This window comes from Gasterosteus aculeatus, chromosome 7 (genome assembly GCF_964276395.1).
Source record: "Gasterosteus aculeatus chromosome 7, fGasAcu3.hap1.1, whole genome shotgun sequence".
In the NCBI taxonomy this organism is placed as follows: domain Eukaryota; kingdom Metazoa; phylum Chordata; class Actinopteri; order Perciformes; family Gasterosteidae; genus Gasterosteus; species Gasterosteus aculeatus.
The window spans coordinates 10,234,174-10,253,062 of record NC_135694.1 but is presented as its reverse complement, the minus strand read 5'-3'; the positions used below and the strand labels follow the sequence as shown (position 1 = coordinate 10,253,062).

The 18,889-nt window shown below is 42.0% G+C and overlaps 1 protein-coding gene and 1 long non-coding RNA gene across 3 annotated transcripts; both read right to left on the bottom strand.

The window, feature by feature from the left end:
• Window positions 1-1,457: 1,457 nt before the first annotated feature.
• Window positions 1,458-3,324, bottom strand: LOC120821324 (uncharacterized). Of its 2 annotated transcripts, XM_040179747.2 has the most exons (5): window positions 3,183-3,324; window positions 2,326-3,006; window positions 2,116-2,232; window positions 1,994-2,037; window positions 1,458-1,903 (listed from the first exon to the last, which is right to left on the bottom strand). In XM_040179747.2, exons 1-5 carry the CDS (start codon window positions 3,235-3,237, stop codon window positions 1,784-1,786), a joined length of 1,017 nt encoding a protein of 338 aa, XP_040035681.1. In that variant the 5' UTR covers window positions 3,238-3,324; the 3' UTR covers window positions 1,458-1,783. The 2 variants fall into 2 exon arrangements, with proteins under 2 accessions (XP_040035681.1, XP_077961801.1); XM_078105675.1 differs by lacking the exon at window positions 2,116-2,232.
• A 4,298-nt stretch (window positions 3,325-7,622) lies between these two features.
• On the bottom strand, window positions 7,623-8,940 carry LOC144410234 (uncharacterized). The gene is made up of 4 exons (XR_013468163.1): window positions 8,439-8,940; window positions 8,257-8,334; window positions 8,052-8,151; window positions 7,623-7,947 (listed from the first exon to the last, which is right to left on the bottom strand). It is a non-coding gene; the product is annotated as an uncharacterized LOC144410234 (long non-coding RNA).
• Window positions 8,941-18,889: the final 9,949 nt, after the last annotated feature.

Sequence of the window (18,889 nt, the reverse complement as noted above, 5' to 3'; positions counted from 1 at the left end):
GTAACACATACACATTAATTGCACATGCTCAAATTGATCAAAAACATGAGCAGCTCAATCTGGTTTATGGGGGATTGCGCAATCCAAGAGGAGGCGCAGCTCGTGGCTGAAAATCCACAAATTCAGCAATTTTAACTATAACGATGATCGGATTGATTGGAATCTAATAATTACACTTCTATCACAGATCAGTGGACACATATATATGTATATTTTTTTAATCATTTTTCTCACATTTCATGATGACACAAGGGGAGGCACTGCCTCCAGTGACGTGCGGTCCAGTGACTCCAGTGACCGCATGTCACTGCCTCGGACACCTGCGGTTTATAGGCCGGTGCGGCTTATATATGTACACATCTTTTTTTCGTTCTAAATTTAGGTGGTGCAGCATATTTTCAGGTGCACTCTATACTCCGGGATTTACGGTAATAGTAAAAGATTACATTTTGTCACAGATTGTTAGTGTCGTTATTCATGTGACTCACAGAAGTTGCTCTTCAAATGACTTGTTAGTCTTTAAAGTTAACTTAAACCTAACTTCCTCTGAAGACAGATTTTGTATCATCAAAAAACACATGCATGTAACAAGTGAGAACAGACACGGCCTCACTACCAAATCCCAACCTGATGCAAGAGGGGTAAGAAGTAGAGTGTCAAGTTGATCACAGGCGGCAACCTGTTGTTTGCAAAATGTGAAGCTTGATTTTTTTACTTAAATACATTTTAAAATGTTTTTACATTCTTTAGAGTTCCTCTTTCACTCACCATCCTACTCTTCTTTTACTGCAGTTCTTTTCCTTTATACGTTTTTCCTCTGACTGTCACCACCCACTTCTTCTTACGTGCCATGGAGGAGCTAGTGCTCTGCTAAGGACTTGATGCCTCTCTGGCTTCCCACCCGGCTTCACTTCCATGTGTGTTTATTGGCAAACACCTAACTTGCAGTTAGATCTCCTGGAGATTGAAGCCAGATGTTTGCAGTGATCTTTGCAGTGGAGTGATTACCTGAATGGGATGTGATTGCTTAAAAGTATTGGGATTACATTATTGGGTTAAAGGATGGCTAATGAATTACAAAAAGGTAAAAGGTTGTCTCTGATGGTGACTGATGGAGCAAAGCTGGGACGGTCCAACCTGAACCCTGCACACTGACAACAGTGCCCTCGGCAAAAGTCAACGCATACGAAGTGCTCTGTGCACAGTAGTAAGTTGCTGAGTCTGAAATTTTCAAGTCATTAATTGTCAAGTGATTTTCTTCCGTATCCAGTGCGAAGCGTGGGTTGTTCTGGAATTCATGATAAAAAGTGCCATTTTTGTTAAACTGAAAGAAGGTGGAGATTAGCTTGGGTTTTTATTTGTTTATACCAGTGAAGCCATGCTCCATCGTTTTTCTGATAGAAACATTGCAAAGTAATTTGGTCTCCAACATCGACAGACGTGGTTAAAAATAACTCTTCTTGTTACATTTTACTCTACAAAATATTTTTTTTACAACTTAAACGAAGGGAATTTCTACAGTAGATCAAAGCACATGCACATAATACATTGTCCCCAAATGAAAGCATCATATATAGGCTATATTTGATTACAAATGACAATAATTTACATCCAAAACATTCTTCCAAATTGCTGGGCAAAAACGCACCACCTAATTACAAAAGAACATTTTCTGCCACTGTACAAACTATTGGGATCGGTTGTAAATCTTGAGGTCTAAATGTATACATCATATCTAATAATACAGAGATTCATACACTCTACTTTACATTTAAAATACGATCTACTGCTTTACGCTGGAGTACACACATTCAACATCGATGTTCATCTTCTGCCTCCTTGATCCGTTGGGCAGATTGAGATTTAAAGCAGCATAATGAGTGCTCTGTGCGTTTTGGTAACCCTGGTGACAAAGTATGAAGAAGTAGATTAAGATATAAAAATATAAAACGGTATCCACAATGAAAAAAAAAAGTAATTAGATGAAGTTCACCTCTGTGTTTCCTGTGGAGGGACCTGATACGGTTGCGCGAGACTCTGATGGTGAAACACAGAAATTTTCTTCATTTAAAATGTATATTTATAGAATATAAGGTTACAGATTAAAAAACGTACCTGAACATTGGCAGCTTGTTTTCTTTTTCAGCTTGTAGACAAAAGAAAACAGTAGTACCACCAGGATGGTGGTGAATACCAACGCTCCACTTAAAAAATACAGACGGTGGCCCATGTCTGCAGAAAAGAAGCTTTCAGCTTTTATATTTGTGTTCTTCTGGTCTTTTAAAAAAAAACACTATTCATCTGACGAGCCGGATTATCACTTACCCTCAATATCCAGCTTGGTCCCGTTTCCAAACAGAATGTGTCCACACGAGGCAACAGCACAGTAGTAGGTTCCAGCATGTGTCGAAGTCAGGCTCTCCATCAGCAGGTTGTAGTCACAGGTGTGTGTTTGTGTGTTGGCTTTCCTCTCACACTGATCAGTGCTGCCTCCATCAGTGTAAATGAGTGCTGGATGAGATTCTTCAGAGTCTTTGAACCAGTAAACACTGTGTTGTCCATCACAGGTCCCAGTTTGTACTGTACAGTTCAGAGTCACAGAGCCTCCTGGCTGGATGGTCTCTGATGGTGACTGATGGATTAAAGATGAACCCTGCACGCTGACAACAGTGCCCTCGGCAAAGGTCAACAGAAATGAAGTCTTATATGCACAGTAGTAAGATGCTGAGTCTGAAAAGTTCAAACCAATAATTGTCAAGTGATTTTGACCTTTTTCAGTATTCAGTGTAAAGCGTGGATTGTTTTCAAATTCATGATAAAAATTGCCTTCTGTGTTGTGCACGTAGAAGGTGGAGATCATCTTTGGTTGTTCTCCTAACAATTGTTTATACCAGTAAAGCCACATACTATCATTTTTCTGATGGAAACATTGCAAAGTAATGTTGTCTCCAACATTGACTGACACAAAACCTCTTTCTTGACGGACAGTCAGATCAGTTGCTTGAGCTAAAGTGAAAAGAGACAAAGCAAATACACATTTACTATACAATTATTATATACAGTGTATGCCTAGATCTAACTAGATACATATCTAGGTATATATCTTATATGCATGTGTATCTATGTAGAGTATATTAAGACAAGCATTTTGATGAAAAGTTAGAAACAAAAACACAACTCACTCTTTTTCCACAAGAACAACCATGTCACATAGACGGCAAACCTTGGAGATGTCATTGTGTTCTATTTCTTGTGTTGAATGAAGAGAATCTAAATACTTTCTCCTCTCTTCAGAGACAGACGGCGTTTGATTGGCCAACCCGATTTGACTGTGCTGAATGTCCTACTTAGGAAACATGCTCCCTTAGTTGCTCTACTATAGTGTTAAATTAGGTTCAAAAGATTTCCACAGTGAGATAAGTATCTGTAGAAGCATTGGCTCTGTAGCTTTGTGTTGAACATAAAGTTTGGGAGAAATAGACCCCATGTACTATTATTGTAGGGCGACAACATTGGTGTTTGTTACGGTTAATTGAATCATGTTTGGATTAAGGTTAGAGGAACGCCGTTGTGATTTCTAATTAGAACGATGTGTAGACCCATCCATCCACCCTGTAGTCCCACCTTTTTCAACCATACAACAACAACATTTTCGCTTTACTCGGGTTGTATATCGCTACAGAGCTTTTTCACTTGTTATTTTAAATTTTGCGGCTCAAAATCCTGATTGTTACGGTTTGGATTTGTTTCCTGTTTAATTTTGTAGTTTCCTGCCCCTTGTGTCCGTGGGTTAACTTCCTGCCTTGTCCTGTCATCCCCTGTGATTGTCTGATTGTCTCCACCCGTGTCCAATCACCTGCCCAGTGTATTTAAGTCCTGTGTGCCCCCTTGGTCGCGTCATTGAATGTTGAATCCTGAATGTCCACCATGAGTGTCTTGCCTGGTCCTGGTTCCTGTCTGCGTTTTGCCCTTTATTGAATTTTTGACTATTAAAGTCCTTGTTTTCAACTCTGCATTTGAGTCCTGCCACCACCTACCCATTCGTGACACTGATGGTGTCTTTTGCAAAACTAACTGTAAAAGTTTTCATTATTCATGTGACTCACAGGAGTTGCTCTTCAAATTACTTTAAAGTTAACTTAATCCTAACTTCCTTCCTAACAAGAATTTGTATAATCAAAAGACACATGCATGTAACAAGTGGCAACAGACATGCCCTCCCTGCGAAATCCCAAACTGATGCAAGACAGGTAACTGTGTGTCATAGTTTCAAGATAGCCAAGTTAATAACATAATGGAAACTACACCAATGCACTTTTAGAGACAATACAATAGTAACTGTCATCAATGACATCAATCAGGGCGTTTCTACCAAGAAACTTCTGCTACCAGATGAAAAATATCTGGCTGAAGGTTTGGAGTAAAACTGAAGGAAAAACCTAAAACAGTTACAGTTAAAATAGTCAAAGTTGATAGGTCCTTGTCATCTTTTAAAATAAGACAGCCAGTAAAAAGGTTTTGAAAGCCAGGGCTGCACTGAGGAAACACACAAGATATTTGGGATCTGCAGAGAGCCTCGTCAAACATGACAACCCCTCCACTTGAGCCTGATCAATACATTGGCCAATAGATTTTTGTACATACATCAGCATCGTTTTTTCCGATACAATAGAATTAATTAATATATGCAGGTCAATTAAATAAAAAATGCACAATTTAAACAGAAATCAGGAATAAGGAAACATTTATTTGCCAAAATATGCTAAACATACAAGGAATTTGTCTTGGCGGTTAGTGCGCGACAGTAGACAGACAAGACAGCAGTGCACAAGTAATAAAATAAAGTAAAATGAAATGCTAATGCAATGGGTTAGTAAAATAAGGCTATTGGTTAGTATAAAACAAGGGAATGAAGTTAAAAATTTTAAATATTAAAAAAGTTAAAAAGAAAAATTGAAAAAAAAAGAACCCACGCAGACATGGGGAGAACATGCAGACTCCACACAGAAAGGCCACTGGACGGAATCAAACCCAGGACCTTCTTGCTGTGAGGCGATAGTGCTAACCACCACGCCGCCCACTCCATTTGTAAGATTGTCATTATTCTTTCCGTTGTGTGTGGCCATCGTGATTGCTCCTTTTTGTAGATTTTGCTCGTACTTTGGATTTTTTTTTTTTTAAGAACCATCTTTTAAGATTTAAGTTAAATCTGGTGTCCAGTTTGCAACCTCAGAAGTTTCTGGGGTTCCCTCAATATACCTGGACCTTAGGGATGTTTTTGACCCCATCCGGGCCACCTCCCTACCCCCTCACCGTCTCTACAACTGTGCCATCAACCTCCTAGTCGGAACCCACCCTCCCAAGCGACGCCTCTACTCACTATCTTCCCCAGAAAGGGAGGCAACGAGCCAGTACATAAAGAACTCCTTGGACTTTGGTATCATTCTTCCCCAGCAGGAGCTAGTTTCGTCTTTGTGGGAAAGAAGCACAAGACACTACGACTGTTAATAAGGGAGGGGACGAGTGGAGAACTGCTTGCAATACTCCCAGCGGTCACTATGAGTACCTTGTTATGCCGTTTGGTCTTAAAGAATGAGCGGTTTGTCAAGGCTATAAAATGGGAGTTTCACCAACGCTCCGGACCCTTCCTGGGCTTCATTGTGTCACCAGGGAATATCCAGAGGGATGGTGCCATGGTTATGACGTTACTGACTGGCCAGTCCCTTCGGACTGAAAGCAACCGCAGAGATTTCTGGGTTTTTCAGACGTTTTATTAGGAACTAAAGTTTGGTGGCTGCCCCTCTCCATTACCTCACCTGCTCAGGCACCGAGTTCCCGTGGAACCCTCAAGCGGGGGAGGCATTCCAGGCCCTCAAGAGGTGAGCCATCCTCACCTTGCCTGACCCCGAACTCATTCATCGTCGAGGTCGATGCCTCCGATGCGGAGGTAAAAGGGGTTCTTTAGCAGCACTCCCCCAAAGAAAACTGGGTCAACCTATGTGCTTTCTTCTCCAAGAGGCTGTCCCCAGCAGGTACGACGTGGGCAACCGGGAGCTGTTGGCCCTCAAGCTGGCGTTAAAGGAATGGAGACACTGGTGGAGACACCCTGAGAAGCTCCACTTCCATTCTGCCTCCTTCCTGCGTGGTGGGGGTGGTGGCCTGGGGTATTGAGAGTGCGGTCAAACGTCTTGGTCGCACATCTCCTTGGACTTTGTCACCGGTCTGCCCCGGTTCGACAGATTCTAAGGTCATTAACCCTGGTGTGCTCCGGTTGGACCTCCCTAGGACCATGAAGGTCCATCCCTCCTTCCTTCATCTCAAGAGTGAATCCAGTAAGGACCAGCCCTCCACCTCCCCGGATCATCGACAGCGGGGAGGTCAATGGTCTATGGAGTTGGGTCTCCACCAAGAAAATTGTGGACGATTTCCTCATCAAGGATTTCCACAAACTCAACACAGACCTGCCTGGGCCGTCCGGAGCCGGCTCTAGAGGGGGGACTGTAACTTCTCTTAGCCTCATATGTTTGTGCGTGTCTTTCCCCTGATTGCACTCTGTCTTCTCACCTGCCCCGTCCACCCAGTTTCCTCCAATTGCCTCATCACGCCACTCATATATATATTTATTTGTTGTCAGATTGTCATTATTCTTCCTCTCGTGACAATTCCTGTATTTTGTTAATGACTGTGACTGCCCCTTTTTATGGATTTTACTCTCTCCTGGTTAGCTCTCTCTATCTTATTTTTTTATTTTTTCCCCCCCTCTCTTCCTCCAAGTTAAATCTGGTCTCAAGTCCTCATCCAGCTGTGAATCGTGACGCTAAGTGCAGTGGGCAGGAACAATCCCGTGGATGTGAATGCCGAGCTGGATGAGTCTGAAATGGGTGCGTCATTTTCCCTGCAGTAAGCGGTGGAGAGGGTCTTCCGGGTTATCCAATATGGATAATAATTTCTGCCCTCCACTACTTTTTCCAGAATGTCCATTTTTTATTTATTTTTTCTCCACTGATGGGGCTGGCCTTCTTAACCAGTTTGTTAAGTCCGCCAGTGTGACTGGTTCCGATGCTGCTCCCCCAACAAACTCGGAAGGAGACACTGCATGAAAAGTGAGATTTTCGTCCCCGTAAACGCCCGGAAATCTCCCTAATTTCCGACAATTTCCGACAATTTGCAACCCGCGCACGTCGCGTTTGTCTGTGCCACAAATTGTCGGAAACGAACCATGACGTAGGTGGAGAGCTGGCGGAGGTGCGAATGGTCCTAATTAGCATATGAATGCAGCGAAACCGCGGGTGGCCAAGCCGAGCGGGCTTGAATATCCTTACTCCTTATTGGATGAAACCACAACTTACTAACAAATAAAATCACTCGTGATTGGCAGCAAAACCACACCTGGGCAGACCAGGCTTGAGTTTCCTTGTTCATGATTGGATAAAAACAACTTTCAATCACTCGTGATTGGTTGGCAGATCTGTCGCTATTGGTCACCCGCCTCATTTTATTTATATATTCATATTATGCTGTATATTCATTTCATGGTTATCATATGTAGGCTACTTCACTATTATTAGGATACCAACCAGGACATCAATGAATTTATAGAGAAAATTAACATTTGACACATGTTTATGCAAAGAAAGAGCTTTAATAACAACACACAAACAACAACTACATATAAAGTGAGGATCTGTCTACACTTGGGTAACGGCGGTTTAAAAACTACAGCTCAGTAAACTGTCCGTTTGCCTCCTCGGGGTTGTAGACCGTCACTGGCGCCGTGTTTTCCGAGGCAGGTCTGTTGTGCAGGCGGCTCTGCTTGTGGCGACCGTACAATCCACCCGAGACCCCGCCAACAACGCCGTCCCCTCCGTCCGACGTGAGCTCTACGGTGGCGGATTTCCAGAGTTCCACCTCGTCATCAGCCAGCGCACTTTGTCTCGATTCCAGCAGCTGTAAAAACAACAATGAATCAGTACTGTGCGATGCGATGCGATGCGTACGGACACAACACATCGATCAATGCACCTGAAACAAGTCAGCAAATAAACTCTGACCCTCTTTCTTCTCGCTCGACTCCGCGCTGAACTCCGCATTGAGTGTTCCGGCTGAACCTGAAGCTCCTGCGTCCCGTCTCACAATACGTCTCACAGGCGGCTGGAAAACAATTAAATGAGTGTGGTATGAATACAAAAAAAAAATCAAACGCAAGTCTCAGTAACATTTAACAAGGAAGGAGAAACAGTAAACAGTGTCACTTACACACAATGACGTCGTCAAAATCTGGACTTTTCCCGGAGCAAATACGAGGTCACCGCCTCATTATGAGGCGAGATTAGTCTGTGAAAACAAAATGTTCAGTTATGATCGGTATCCATCCTATGGTATACATACGTATGTATTCCCTTATAGCGCAGAATGAAAGCGTATTCAGTAAATCTGACCCTTGCTCCGGTTCGTGGCGCCTGTAGTTTGTCTCGGAGTTGTGAAGACGGCGCACCACTTCCTGTAAACGACACGGCAAAGAAACACACTTTAATAAAGCTGTTTCTGCTCACTTGTAAGGCTACTAGGCTACTCTTAGCTCAGCTTGAGGCTACGCTACTATTAGCTTAGCCTGCAGTCATCGAACGTATTCTTACCGCTATCGTGGGATCGTGCGCCCGTCTCTTCTTCTTTGAGTCAGTTCCTCTCCTCCATGGACAGAAACCCGCAGAGTCCCGAACGCTCCAGTGGAGCGAACCGCTCGTTGATATCGGCAGTTTGGTGTTGGAGTTGACGAGACGATCCACTGAGAGCATTCAGCAGCTTCTTCTCGTCTGTCTGCGGACTGGCCGAAAGTTGGTGACCGCGGAGAGGAGTCGAAGGCGACTTGAACGCGAGACGTCGTCCCGCCATTATTCACGAAGCAGCAAAAACCAAACAAAGAAACTGGAGATACAGTTCTTCTGAATATAGTAACGCACACGTGTCTGTTTGTATGCTCGTCTTGCAAGTACTGCTGTATCAGTCATGCCTATGACCTCACACGTGATTGGACGAGGAGTCTAAGGGTTCTCCAATCACATACGAGGTTATTGTTATACGGAAGGACCAGTATTTTAGGAAGACAAATGGTTGGGATTTTGAAACAGCTGATATGCTTTATGTAAAGCAGTGTTTTGGTGTCAGCAGAACGACTTTCCCTAGAAAACTGTACAGTGGTGCCTCTTTCTTCATTCCACCAGACAATCTTGAGTCTGACAGACATGCAATGTTGACAATGTATCATCAGATGTACCCTTGTGTCACTGAGGTTGAATGTTTTGCCACGACATGTAAACGGGTAACATATATGAATGTAACTTACTCAATCGATAGATGCAGAGCAGAAAGGTCAGCATATGTTCATGCTAAGTGGTGTGGAAACACTAACAGTTTTGAGGAACCCGTCCTTGACCCTCTAGCAGAACTACGACCAGCCATTATAAAGCAGTTTATAGTTGTTAATGTTGGGTCAAAGGGTACGGCATTTAAACATGTTCTTGCACAAGTTTCCTGGCTTCATCTCCACCCGGACAGACATTTTTATGGAAAGCCAATAGAAGTTTGGGGCTTGCAGGGAACAGACACGTCGTACCCAGCATCATTTCTGCCAGTTGAGCGCATTGCTAGAAGATGTGTGGTTAATACATCCTCTGTGCATTTAAGTAAGACCAAAGAAAAGGTCACTGTAGTCCTGCCACTATGCACTGTAGTTGAGCTCTAGGAGACTGTGATCTCTGCAGACCCCTCATGCTGATTCAAATGTTGTTTGCATGGAATGCTCATTTTACCTTGATTAAAACTAATTTTTTAAAGAAGTTATTTTGTGTATCTTTTTTACATAACATTTGCCATTGCTAATGGCCTACACAGTAATCTAGCATATTTGAATTAAATAAATCAATTCAAGCCAAAATGTAAGAGTGTATAATTAGGCTACTGAGCCTGATCTATTTGTACCAGAGATTTTCTTACCTTTTAAAAAAATGTCACCTGGGCTAAAACTCCCTCTGCGACCCTGATTTGCATTTGTTTAGCTCACAGCATTTTCATTGTTGGAATGCATTAACGATGCATTCCAAGTATTGTTCTTCGAATCTTTATTCTTCAACTTCATCTTCTTCTATTTCTTCCGCGGCACCTTTCAACTCCTTCACACTTTCAGCTATTAAAATCCTTCAAATATTAAAATGTTCAGCTCCTTTCTGGCTTGAGGGCTATGACTTTTCAGCTTTCTACCTCTTAAGCTTGAATTTATATAAATCAATAATCACTAATATTTAAACATGGTTTTCAAATGGAGATTGTTTTCAAATCCTCCTTAAACTTCTTCAACTTTCAGATATTTCAGATCCGCCAATCTTTCAGCTACAGACACCATTTCAACTTTCAAATGTTGACACAGGTCTCAACTATTTTATGAAAAAAACTGCTTCTTGATATCTATTGTACTTTTTTCATAATCACTGATTATGTTTCACTAGTTTTTCGCTCCGTTTCTGACTTTTACATGAGTGTGTATTGCGTCTGCTAGAGGCGGGGCCTCGCAGGCTAGAGTGTGGGGCATCGCAGAAATCTGGTTTAAAAAGTATGGAACTTCTGTCCTTGCAGCCAAAGTATACACTCTAGAGGCTTCATTTCTTCAGATTAATGAGGGTATGGTTGTGCTGATTGGATTAATGTGTTCATGGAATCCCAGAGTTTTTTAGTTTTGGCGCAAGGAGTGTTTGAGTGACACAACCTCTGCCAAAAGCCCCATAGGCTCCAATACAAATCTGCCGACATATTTCTCACAAAAATCCACAAGGTACACGTTCTGTCAACGGCCATAGGAGCCGTATTTATTACCGGACAGACATAAAAAGCACATCCACGCGTTCGGTAGAGTCTTGGGTCTCATACAAACGCCGTATTTTTTAGATAGCTGTTATAGTTTTGCGCTGGTTCTCATTTGTGTGAGGTGTGGATTCTGTGTAACTCGCTGTCCTGTGTCTGCACTTTTGCAGCCGCACAGGTGCGTCGTTGTCGTGGTTACGAGCACTCACACGCTGCAGGATCTGTCTGTGGCTCACAGCTGCTCCTATGACCTGATTAGTGGAGTCACATGACGCAGCTATGCTTTCTGTCAACAGACCAATATGATAAAGACACTCGCCCCCCCTCCCCCCTCCACCCTGACCTCTACTTACTGTTAATCACTGTCAGTCAGTCAGTCAGTCTAATTCTCCTCCCCTCTCCCTCTCTTCCTCACCACCATTCCCTTCCTCACCCTCTCACCCTCCCTCCCTCTATCTACACCCCCCCACCCCACCCAATCCAATAGGTGCGCCGTTGCCGTGGTTACTCGTAAACACGCTGCAGTATCTCTGTGTGACTCACAGCTGCTCCAATGACGTAATTAGTGGAGTCACATGACGCAGCTATGCTTTCTGTCAACAGACCAATATGATAAAGACACTAGCCCCCCCTCCCCCCTCCCCCCTGACCTCTACTTACTGTTAATCACTCTCAGTCAGTCAGTCAGTCTAATTCTCCTCCCCTCTCCCTCTCTTCCTCACCACCATTCCCTTCCTCACCCTCTCACCCTCCCTCCCTCTATCTACACCCCCCCACCCCACCCAATGCAATAGGTGCGCCGTTGCCGTGGTTACTCGTAAACACGCTGCAGTATCTCTGTGTGTGACTCACAGCTGCTCCAATGACGTGATTAGTGGAGTCACATGACGCAGCTATGCTTTCTGTCAACAGACCAATATGATAAAGACACTCGCCCCCCCTCCCCCCTCCACCCTGACCTCTTCTCACTGTTAATCACTCAGTCAGTCAGTATGTCTGTCTATTTCTCCTCCTCTCTCTCTCCCTCTATCTCTTCCTCACCACCCCTCCCTTCCTCACCCTCTCACCCTCCCTCCCTCTATCTACACCCCCCCAACCCACCCAATCCAATAATTTCAAAATAAAAGCCACATGGAGGGAATTTTTACTGTAATGTTTGTGATGAGGCCTATTAATTAAAAACTTCTTAGTTTGAATAACAAACATTCTGTCTCCCACTACGAATATTACTCGTACTTCTAGTACTACAACTGATACTTCTACTACCATACTACTAGTATTTCTACTGCTATTAATACTACAACTACTACTAATGTTATTACAAATACGACTATGGCTAATAGTATTACAGCTGTTTCTACTGCTATTGATACTAAACCTACTATTACTGCTAGTACTACTAATACCACAATTATAACTAATACTACTACTAATATTACTACAAACAATTTTAAACAAATTTAAGCTCCTGCAACTTCTGTTTTTAGAAAATCTATTGAAATTCAGCTTCCCCACTTCCTGTATTTTCAGCAGTTCTTTAAAATAATTTCAGCTATTCTTATGCCTCTATCAACAGCAATTTTTCAATATTCATTTCTGTATTTTTTTGCAATATTTCAAATTTATTTCAGCTGTTTTCATTTCTGCTTTTTCAGCAAATCTATTGAAATTCCTTTCAGCTTCTCCCATTTCTGTATTTTCAGCAATTTCAAATTCATTTCAGCTTTTCTAATATCTATAATTTCAGCAAATGTATTCAAATTCCCTTCAACTTTCTGTATTTTCAGCTATTTTAAAAAGTTCATTTCAGCTTTCAGCTTTTTGCATTCCAACGCATTTTCAGCAGGAAATGCCTTTTCTAGTTCTTCTATTTCTTCCGTGCCACCTTTCAACTCCTTCACACTTTCAGCTATTAAAATCCTTCAAATATTAAAATGTTCAGCTCCTTTCTGGCTTGAGGGCTATGACTTTTCAGCTTTCTAGCTCTTAAGCTTGAATTTATATAAATCAATAATCGTTAATATTTTAACATGGTTTTCAAATGGAGTTTGCTTTTCAAATCCTCTTCAACTTCTTCAACTTTCAGATTTTTCAGCTTCGCCAATCTTTCAGCTACAGACACCATTTCAACTCTCAAATGTTCACACAAGTCTCAACTATTTTATGAAAAAAACTGCTTCTTGATATCTATTGTACTTTTTTCATAATCACTGATTATGTTTCACTAGTTTTTCGCTCCGTTTCTGACTTTTACATGAGTGTGTATTGCGTCTGCTAGAGTGGAGAGCTCGAGGCTAGAGGCTGAAGCGGCGCAGAAATCTGGTTAAAAAAGTATGGAACTTCTGTCCTTGCAGCCAAAGTATACACTCTAGAGGCTTAATTTCTTCAGATTAATGAGGGTATGGTTGTGCTGATTGGATTAATGTGTTCATGGAATCCCAGAGTTTTTTAGTTTTGGCGCAAGGAGTGTTTGAGTGACACAACCTCTGCCAAAAGCCCCATAGGCTCCAATACAAATCTGCCGACATATTTCTCACAAAAATCCACAAGGTACACGTTTTGTAAACGGCCATAGGAGCCGTATTTATTACCGGACAGACATAAAACGCACATCCACGCGTTCGGTAGAGTCTTGGGTCTCATACAAACGCCGTATTTTTTAGATAGCTGTTATAGTTTTGCGCTGGTTCTCATTTGTTTGAGGTGTGGATTCTGTGTAACTTGCTGTTCTGTGTCTGCCCTCTTGCAGCCGCACAGGTGCGGCGTTGTCGTGGTTACGAGCACTCACACGCTGCAGGATCTGTCTGTGGCTCACAGCTGCTCCTTGTGACCTGATTAGTGGAGTCACATGACGCAGCTATGCTTTCTGTCAACAGACCAATATGATAAAGACACTCGCCCCCCCTCCCCCCTCCACCCTGACGTCTTCTCACTGTTAATCACTCTCAGTCAGTCAGTCTGTCTAATTCTCCTCCCCTCTCCCTCTCTCTCTTCCTCACCACCATTCCCTTCCTCACCCCCTCACCCTCCCTCCCTCTATCTACACCCCCCCACCCCACCCAATCCAATAGGTGCGCCGTTGTCGTGGTTACTCGCTCACACGCTGCAGGATCTCTGTCTGTGGCTCAAAGCTGCTCCTTGTGACCTGATTAGTGGAGTCACATGACGCAGCTATGCTTTCTGTCAACAGACCAATATGATAAAGACACTCGCCCCCCCTCCCCCCTCCACCCTGACCTCTTCTCACTGTTAATCACTCAGTCAGTCAGTATGTCTAATTCTCCTCCCCTCTCCCTCTCTATCTCTTCGTCACCACCATTCCCTTCCTCACCCTCTCACCCTCCCTCCCTCTATCTACACCCCCCCACCCCACCCAATCCAATAATTTCAAAATAAAAGCCCCATGGAGGGAATTTTTACTGTAATGTCTGTGATGAGGCCTATTAATTAAAAACTTTTAAGTGTGAATAACAAACATTCTGTCTCCCACTACGAATATTACTCGTACTTCTAGTACTACAACTGATACTTCTACTACCATACTGCTAGTATTTCTACTGCTATTAATACTACAACTACTACTAATGTTATTACAAATACTACTATGGCTAATAGTATCAGTATTCCAGCTGTTTCTACTGCTATTGATACTAACCCGACTTCTACTGCTAGTACTAATACCCAAATTACGACTAACATTACTACAAACAATTTTAAACCTCTTTTTATTCATCTCAGCTTTTGTTATTTCTGTACTTTTTAAAATTCATTTAAGCTCCTGCAACTTCTGTTTTGCAATATTTCACATTTATTTCAGCTGTTTTCATTTCTGCTTTTTCAGCAAATCTATTGAAATTCCTTTCAGCTTCTCCCATTTCTGTATTTTCAGCTATTTCAAATTAATTTCAGCTTTTCTAATATCTTTTATTTCAGCAAATGTATTCAAATTCCCTTCAACTTTCTGTATTTTCAGCTATTTTTAAATATTCAGCAAATGTACTCAAATTCCCTTCAACTTTCTGTATTTTCAGCTATTTTTAAATATTCAGCAAATGTATTCAAATTCCCTTCAACTTTCTGTATTTTCAGCTATTTTTAAATATTCAGTGCAGCTTTCAGCTTTTTGCATTCCAACGCATTTTCAGCAGGAAATGCCTTTTCTAGTTAGTTGGAATGCTTTAAGCATTCCAAGTATTGTTCTTCTAATCTTTATTCCGACTTATTCCTCTATTTCTTCCGCCGCACCTTTCAACTCCTTCATACTTTCAGCTATTAAAACCATTCAAATATTAAAATGTTCAGCTTCTTTCTGGCTTGGGGGCTATGACTTTTCAGCTTTCTACCTCTTAAGCTTGAATTTATATAAATCAATAATCATTAATATTTTAACATGGTTTTCAAATGGAGTTTGTATTCAAATCCTCTTCAACTTCTTCAACTTTCAGATTTTTCAGCTTCGCCAATCTTTCAGCTACAGACACCATTTCAACTCTCAAATGTTCACACAAGTCTCAACTATTTTATGAAAAAAACTGCTTCTTGATATCTATTGTACTTTTTTCATAATCACTGATTATGTTTCACTAGTTCTTCGCTCCGTTTCTGACTTTTACATGAGTGTGTATTGCGTCTGCTAGAGGGGGACCTCGCAGGCTAGAGTGTGGGGCAGCGCGAAAATCTGGTTAAAAAAATATGGAACTTCTGTCCTTACAGCCAAAGTATACACTCTAGAGGCTTCATTTCTTCAGATTAATGAGGGTATGGTTGTGCTGATTGGATTAATGTGTTCATGGAATCCCAGAGTTTTTTAGTTTTGGCGCAAGGAGTGTTTGAGTGACACAACCTCTGGCAAAAGCCCCATAGGCTCCAATACAAATCTGCCGACATATTTCTCACAAAAATCCACAAGGTACACGTTTTGTCAACGGCCATAGGAGCCGTATTTATTACCGGACAGACATAAAAACACATCCACGCGTTCGGTAGAGTCTTGGGTCTCATACAAACGCCGTATTTTTTAGATAGCTGTTATAGTTTTGCGCTGGTTCCCATTTGTCTGAGGTGTGGATTCTGTGTAACTTGCAGCCATGTCTCTGCATTTTGCAGCCGCACAGGTGCGGCGTTGTCGTGGTTACGAGCACTCACACGCTGCAGGATCTGTCTGTGGCTCACAGCTGCTCGCTCCTATGACCTGATTAGTGGAGTCACATGACGCAGCTATGCTTTCTGTCAACAGACCAATATGATAAAGACACTCGCCCCCCCTCCCCCCTCCACCCTGACGTCTTCTCACTGTTAATCACTCTCAGTCAGTCAGTCTGTCTAATTCTCCTCCCCTCTCCCTCTCTCTCTTCCTCACCACCATTCCCTTCCTCACCCCCTCACCCTCCCTCCCTCTATCTACACCCCCCCACCCCACCCAATCCAATAGGTGCGCCGTTGTCGTGGTTACTCGCTCACACGCTGCAGGATCTCTGTCTGTGGCTCAAAGCTGCTCCTTGTGACCTGATTAGTGGAGTCACATGACGCAGCTATGCTTTCTGTCAACAGACCAATATGATAAAGACACTCGCCCCCCTCCCCCCTCCACCCTGACCTCTTCTCACTGTTAATCACTCAGTCAGTCAGTATGTCTAATTTTCCTCCCCTCTCCCTCTCTATCTCTTCGTCACCACCATTCCCTTCCTCACCCTCTCACCCTCCCTCCCTCTATCTACACCCCCCCACCCCACCCAATCCAATAATTTCAAAATAAAAGCCCCATGGAGGGAATTTTTACTGTAATGTCTGTGATGAGGCCTATTAATTAAAAACTTTTAAGTGTGAATAACAAACATTCTGTCTCCCACTACGAATATTACTCGTACTTCTAGTACTACAACTGATACTTCTACTACCATACTGCTAGTATTTCTACTGCTATTAATACTACAACTACTACTAATGTTATTACAAATACTACTATGGCTAATAGTATCAGTATTCCAGCTGTTTCTACTGCTATTGATACTAAACCGACTTCTACTGCTAGTACTAATACCCAAATTACGACTAACATTACTACAAACAATTTTAAACCTCTTTTTATTCATCTCAGCTTTTGTTATTTCTGTACTTTTTAAAATTCATTTAAGCTCCTGCAACTTCTGTTTTGCAATATTTCACATTTATTTCAGCTGTTTTCATTTCTGCTTTTTCAGCAAATCTATTGAAATTCCTTTCAGCTTCTCCCATTTCTGTATTTTCAGCTATTTAAAATTAATTTCAGCTTTTCTAATATCTTTTATTTCAGCAAATGTATTCAAATTCCCTTCGAGTTTCTGTATTTTCAGCTATTTTTAAATATTCAGCAAATGTATTCAACTTCCCTTCAACTTTCTGTATTTTCAGCTATTTTTAAATATTCAGTGCAGCTTTCAGCTTTTTGCATTCCAACGCATTTTCAGCAGGAAATGCCTTTTCTAGTTTACATGTCAAAGCCTCCCCTAGAAATAGGAGGAGGGGGGTCATGGGGGGACAACTGCCAAGGGAGGCCCACATCAATTTCTGACAATTTACGGCAGTTTTCGGCGTTGCCCGCAAATTGCCGCAAACCTGAAATTCCACGACAATTTACAGTGCCGCATACTGCCGAAAATCCCACTTTTCATGCAGTGAGAAGTACAGTGCATTACACATGTTGCAGAATCAATCATCATCAACTTTGTCTCAAAAGAGTTGACTCATCCCCATCTTGTACGCGTCATTGATGTTATCAAGTTCAGTCTGTCAATTGAGACACCCAGTAGCCACATCTTCTCCTGGAACTCTCAGAGGTTATGCAAGCCGTAAGTTGTTTTACGGGCCTACTCCTCCACCGTGTCCCCATCCCAACCACTGCAGTCAACAGAACTTGCATGAGTTGCATTGGAACATCTTCACACCCAAATTGTAGCTTGGAAATGTATTTAAAGCAATTATCCAAACATACATTAAATCATTAAGCAAAAACAATTTAAAAAATCACCTATAGTATTTAAGGAAGGGGTTAAGGGAACATCAAAGTGACTACAATTATTACAAATGCAAACCTGAAGGAGGAGGTAATCACGCTAGAAGTTAGCTTCTGGGACAACGAATGTCTGCATTCAATGTATTGCTAATCTGTCCAGTAATTGTTGAGTCATTTCACAGGATAAGTGACAACTTTCACCTTTGTTTTTGATCGACAAAAAGTACCTTTTAAATGTCTGCATCAAAATGGATGATCAGCCTTTCAACCCACATTACCATCCCCGAGTCACATCGCTAGCTGAAAATGTTATTGCAGCAAGTACTGTAGTTGATGTTGCTCATGACATTGCACAGGGAATTACTGTTTCAGTGGCTTTGACCAGGAATTGAAAATATTTTGTGGTAGGGCGTATACTCTTACAGCCAACTACTACACCGTTCCCCAGACAATACAGTTAGACTGCGCTCTGAATGAACCACATATAAATTGTGACAGAGTTGTAATGTGGAGACTACTAGTTATTATTTTATCAAACCCCAGTCAATGCTTTTGCTCTGATGTATTTATTGATACAATAGGTTGTTCTCTGAGCTTAAGAGTCTTAATGTGTGGCTGCTGCGCAGAAAAGCACTGCAGAGACTTCCTGTCTGAAACCATGAAGACAAACCATGAAGAGACCAAAGATTGTTGAGAGATAAACTTCGACTGCCGACTAGACAGAGGCTAAATGAACATTCTTACACTAAGTTTGTCTGCCAGGAACTTTAGAACTTCATGCTTTTATATTTGCTATTTGCAACCACAAACAACGTGGAAATAAAGGATTAGAATAAACGTATTTGCTCTGCTTCTGTGCACTCACCCAGCACTTTCCTTCTTGTAATCATTATTGTAAAGCAATTCATACCTCAAGTTTGAACTCAAATATTTATATGCCTTTTTGTCTGGTGGAGGGACTACACTACTACTACTGCCTCACACAGGAGTACACACAGTCCCTTTGTCTGTCTTGCAATCTGTTGACCTTGTGTTTCCTTAATG